This window comes from Neolamprologus brichardi, chromosome 10 (assembly GCF_056152115.1).
Source record: "Neolamprologus brichardi isolate AB-2024 chromosome 10, ASM5615211v1, whole genome shotgun sequence".
NCBI lineage: Eukaryota > Metazoa > Chordata > Actinopteri > Cichliformes > Cichlidae > Neolamprologus > Neolamprologus brichardi.
In genome coordinates, this window is record NC_142113.1 from 15,337,963 (window position 1) to 15,343,415 (window position 5,453).

A 5,453-nucleotide genomic window follows, 5' to 3' on the forward strand; every position below is an offset into this window, starting at 1 on the left:
CAATTTTGAGAGTAACTGAAGCCACAAACCTGAAGCTTGAGACCCCAAACTAACCAAATTTAATGTTTCCTTAATCAGCACAGTAATTTTTAACTCTTTGTGTGTTATGTTTACTCACAGTTTTGATGCTTGCTTCTTCGACTTGATCCACCATCGCTCTGCTGTTTTCTCCTCATGCTTCTCCTTCATGCGTCCTGTCCTCAAATATAATCCAACCTGCCTCCTTGTTTCCTCCTTGACTTGTATTAGCAAAATTTCCAGTTAAATTAAGAGAAATCCAGAAAAGTTTTCCTGCTTCAAAAGCTCTTCCAGTTGCCTGTCTTCTTGTCCTCCTTTAAATGTGCATTTTTCTACATTTGTATTTATTTGACTTCATATTGCCATGACAACATAGCACAGAGCATCATGGTAGATTAAGGCAGGTGGTTCTCTCCTGTGCAGAAATGCTGGTGTTCCATAGTGATGTAAAAGTATGTTAATAATCTTTAAACAGACACTCACTGATCCTGTAAGAGCAGGAATTTAACTGCAAACCGTCACAGTCCCCATCAGCATAGCTGGACTGGCCATCGGGCATACCGGGCATTTGGCCGGTGGCCCGATGGTAATTTTTTGTTTTAAATAGGCCGATGTTTTGTTGTTGTTGTCTTTTTTTCGTAACCGTGTAGACAGTGAAAGGTGGGGATTGGACAGATGCTGGCAGGCGTGTAAAAATAACTCAATTGTTTGGTAGTGGCTATGGTGGAGCTTTCACAGATTCAGTAAAATTAGCAAGTGGTGGAGGTCAGCAGGTGGATGGGGGAAAGGGGAGGCGGAGGTGGAGAGACCCAAGGCGGCTGCCAGTCCGACTGTCAGGTGAAATGAGCTTCAGGTAAGAAGTTATGACCTGCAGTCTATCTGGGTCAGATATAAACCAAGTTTTGGTGTAGTTTATTTTCGTTGTGCTAACTTTTTACAGTCAGTTACAATAACTTGTACTGTGTACTAGCTAGCATGACAGAGTTTCTATACAGTTGGGTGGGTGCTATGATGTTACTGGTGAACTTTATTTTATTCATATGGTGAGTTAGTAGAGTTGCCTACCATCCTGTAAAAAACGTAATCCTCTGGTATTCAGAGTTAATATTAAGCATTTTGCATTGAGCTGAAAATAAATGGGATTTGTCCCGTACTTCAGCTACAATAAAAAAAAGACAAAAAGCTGGAGTTATTCTGTGTCTTTACGCTGTCAGCTTCTTCTCTCATTCTCCCCCCTCCCTCTCCTGCTGCTACTTCAATCGTGAAACTGATCAACGATCAGCTGATCGGCGTTTCTGCCGCCTCTCTCCTGTCTCTCTTGCTTGTTTATCTCCCGCTTTGCGCCAGAAAGAGGAAACTAGTGGAGGTGGGGTTAAACAGCAGCAGCGCCTTTAAACTTGATAAGCTGTTGTTAGAATTTATTTAATATTACTTTCTAGTATCAGCTGATGTTTGTTGGAGCCGTAAAAGCTGCTGGTCATGATATCGGTTTGGTTATCTGGTGAGAGGGAAACATGAAGAAGAAACCAGGAGATGTCCTTACTGAATCATCAGAGCTGAACAGGTGATGGAGAAACAGGTTTACCTTTTAGGTGACATGAATGGGTTGAAGGAAAGCTATGAACTGTTTCTCAGAGACAACTTACACCAGGATCCTTTTCTATGTAGCTGACAGCTGGTAACTGTGCAGGGGCGGGTCTAGCAAAGTTTTGCCATGGGGCCAGGTAGAGCATTAAAGGGAAAGGGGGGCACAAAGAAATACTTTTCTTTCTTATTCTCATTTAAATTTTCTAGCTTTTAACAAATAATTATCCAAATCTTACAACCAAAGTTTTCATCTGATGTCAAATTTATAGAAATCCATTATTGTACATATTAGTTTTTTTCAGGGTCCCAACATAATTTCTTCAGAAGAAAGTACTGTACATGATGCCAGTATTTTCCCACATTTTCTAGATACTGTACTAGTACTTTGTGTAAAATGCCATCAAAAAGTCAGTTAAGTTTTATTCGTTCTCACCTGTCTTTCTGTCTCCTTTCACTTTTAAAAGGTTGCCATGTTAGAAAACATATTTTGCCCTGCCATGCTGTTTATTGATGTGGTAAATAAATAGTGTATGAAAATTATCACTAAATCTTATTATTTTTACTATTCAGTAATGGTCATGTCTTACCTCTAGTCTGCTCTGTCTTAATTTCAGGTTTCCACCATATGTTGTAGATAGTTCAGGAAGTTAACTCAACCAAGCAGTCTTTGGGTTTCGGCTAAGTACTGTTTAGAATACCAGAATAGGGAGCCTCCAGCCTCCAGTCCCTCCTGCTCAGACTATGAAAACTTCCAGATGGTTCCCACTCTGGAGACCTCCTACCTTGCGTGGGCTGCAAAGAACGAGTTCCTCAACTTGGTGCCTGATATTGAAGAAATGCGACCAGGGTGAGTAATGCCATATTAACCTAAATACTGTCACTAAGACATGTGTCTCACAGACCAAATGTAAGTCGACACTCATGTTCTCTAGTTCAAGCAGAAATGATGTGGATTGATTCAAATTCCTGAGCCTGGATGATTTCAGCTGGAAACAAACCAACTCTGCTTCTTCCTCAGAAAAACAAGCGCTCTCTTAAAAAATAAATAAATGAATAAAATCACTTCTTTTCAGATCTGTTGTGTCCAAGAAGGGTTTTCCAAGCTTTATGGAGCCTCGCTCTAACTCATGGGTGAAGCATTTTGTGGTTGTTCGCCGGCCCTACGTCTTCATCTACAACAGCAACCAGGACCCCGTGGAGCGAGGCGTCCTCAACCTCTCCACAGCACAGGTGGAATACAGCGAAGACCAGCAGGCCATGCTTATGGTTTGAGGCAGGATAGAGAAAGGCTGGATGTAACACGCTTGTCTTTAATGAGAATTCATTCAAAATGTTTTGGTGCACGTTGGCCAGTTTTGGACACATTGATTGATGAAATGGCAAATGGACTGGGATTTATCATTTGAATGAACATAAATATAATGTGATGTTTTCTTTTCAGACGCCCAACACATTTGCAGTCTGCGCAAAACATGGAGGCATCCTCCTGCAGGCCAACAACGAGAATGACATGAACGACTGGCTGTACGCCTTTAATCCTCTGCTAGCAGGAACAATAAGGTACACACACACAGACACACACGCACCTCTCACACCACAGTCAAACGTACAGCTTCTGCACCCTTCAAAAACATTCCCTTCTCCTCACAACGTAAAACTCTCCCCACAGATCTAAGTTGGCGAGGAAGAACTGAGCGGGCGGAGCGGTACGCGGGAAAACCACCGCTTCCATCCTTTATGAAAAGCCTTTGAAAATACCGAAAATACCAAGTGTTAAAACGTATTAATCATTGTGATTCTTGATGGTTTTCTCTTGTAAGTAGACTTGTGGCTTAAGTCTCTTTTCATGCGACTCAAACGTTTAAGTTCCACAGAACTTTTGCCTCCCCGCTTCCCTCCAGCAACCCCGCTGCCAACTTAGCTTTCCTCCTCTCTATTCCCTCCCTTCAGCTTTTTGTGTTTTTGTTTCGATGACAATGTTTGGGTCTAATTTTGTTCCGCTTGGTTGTCATTCCCAAACTCCCCTAACTAAGTAGCATGTTGTAGTAGTCTACTTGTGTGTGCACGACTCTTTAGAAACTTTCGGTTTGCCAATTATCTGTACAAAAAAATGTCTCTATCAGTTTTATTTGTCTCCTGAAATGAGTTTCATTTTATTTTGGGGGTTTTTGCTGTTGGTTTTTTATTAAATTAACATGCTTGAATGATACCTGCAGCAGTCCTCAGGAGAAGACCAGGTTTGCTCAGTTTCAAACGAAAAACAAAAATGAACCAAATCAACCAGCTTACATTAGAAACCATGAAGGAAAAATCTACAGATATCTCCAAGTGACGTGTTAGTTTACGCTCTGCTACCTAAACTATAGCTGCTAATAGATTTATAGGGTATTTTTCTTCTCGCAGTGAATTTGCATCAGGCTGAACCGTCTCTGAAACAAAAACTCAAAGTGGGAATGAAATTTGACAGGAGGGCCACGCCCAATTTCCTCTGTCATCCACGTCATACTTAGATCCTCCTCAATCTGTGTACATACGCCGCCTCTAAACCCCCGATAGTGCCAGTGTCAGTTAGTGAGTCAGTAAAATACTGACTCACTAACAGGGTTACAAGGAGATGAGGAGGAGGACTAGGAGGATGAAAACGAACTAAGGAGAGAACTTGATTTGTACATGCAGTCTGTTCTGGGATGAGTGTGGTAGTTAACCCTCGTTTAACACATCCCTCTCTGCTCCTCTAGCTCGCTCTATCTCACTGAGAATCAGAAAGCCTTGACATTTACTGCTATTAACTTTACACTCTTGTTGTAAAGACGCAAAGAAAACACAGTGAAAAGGTTAGAAGGACGTAAGGAAAAAGAATGAATGAATGGTTTAATAGAAGGAAAGAAGTTAAAGGGACTACATATTCAAAGGTCTTATTTCTGATACTACCCCATGAAAATATTTGCTATTTTAGTGTGAACTAAGAGAGGGTTTGAATGTAAGACAGAGGAGACCTAAAATGTAACCTCCTGCACCTCGACTGAGGAGGTGAGTTACATTAGTGCTTCCTCTTTATTAGAAAGCGGTTTAAGTGAATTAGAAGTCTGTTGTTTTTTTGGAGGAGATCTACTCATTAGTCATGCTAGACATCCATCTGAACTCTATCAAAATAAAGGTGTATTTTAACTCATTTTTATTTTTTCTAATATCAGAGGTCTAGGACTATACAAAGTAGCTGGTGAGATCTAAAACGACAGCAGACTTATTGTGTCTTTCTTTACCTCATCACTTTTTTCTGTGTGTGTTTTTCTGTTGATGCCTTTCAAACAAAACTAGCCATGATATTTTCCACCTTCCCCCTCTGACAATTAATATCAGTTAACCAAGCCCCCTTTCAGATTTGTTCACCAAAAGAAAAGAAAAAAAACCCCCGTCATTAACGCTGTTTATTATTTGTCAGACCGGTTTTATTTTCATACTTTGTAAATATCTATGTTGTATGGAGCTTGAACTAAAATGTAAATATGTTTACTGTATTTGTAATAATTATAATCCATTCGCTGTACAGCATAGATGTGTCATGCAGATATCCTAATTCTGTGTATGGTAATCTTGCACCATTGAACTGTTAGTGAATGAGGCAACAATAAAAGTGGGAAACGTGCATTAGCAGATCAAGTGCTGCCTGCTTATTTCCTGCTTTATGTGAGCTTCTGCTGTAGTTTATTATGTGCTTTAGTCCCAAGAAACCACCCTTTTACTGTGGCGCACAATAAGATCTTCTGATGTTTGGTGTCATCTTCCTGTGATCTCCTGTGAACAGGTGGATTCATTCATTTCAAGTTTATGTATGTAGCACCAAATCA

At 40.5% G+C, this 5,453-nt stretch overlaps 1 protein-coding gene across 3 annotated transcripts; it reads left to right on the forward strand.

The window, feature by feature from the left end:
* Positions 1-642: 642 nt before the first annotated feature.
* Positions 643-4,136, forward strand: LOC148100886 (kinesin-like protein KIF1B). 3 transcript variants are annotated; one of them, XM_087847267.1, is made up of 5 exons: positions 643-1,582; positions 2,220-2,452; positions 2,679-2,835; positions 3,047-3,165; positions 3,275-4,136. In XM_087847267.1, exons 2-5 carry the CDS (start codon positions 2,361-2,363, stop codon positions 3,297-3,299), a joined length of 393 nt encoding a protein of 130 aa, XP_087703393.1. In that variant the 5' UTR covers positions 643-1,582; positions 2,220-2,360; the 3' UTR covers positions 3,300-4,136. The 3 variants fall into 3 exon arrangements, with proteins under 3 accessions (XP_087703393.1, XP_087703394.1, XP_087703392.1); XM_087847268.1 differs by having other exon boundaries at positions 643-871; XM_087847266.1 differs by having other exon boundaries at positions 643-2,452.
* The last annotated feature ends 1,317 nt before the right edge of the window (positions 4,137-5,453 follow it).

Bases quoted from the DNA above. Each gene is read 5' to 3' on its own strand.
- LOC148100886 (XM_087847266.1), top strand. From the start codon at position 2,361: ATGGTTCCCACTCTGGAGACCTCCTACCTTGCGTGGGCTGCAAAGAAC. The intron at 2,836-3,046 runs GTGGAATACAGC...TTTTCTTTTCAG, and splicing joins TCAACCTCTCCACAGCACAG to ACGCCCAACACATTTGCAGT. The intron at 3,166-3,274 runs GTACACACACAC...CTCTCCCCACAG, and splicing joins CTGCTAGCAGGAACAATAAG to ATCTAAGTTGGCGAGGAAGA.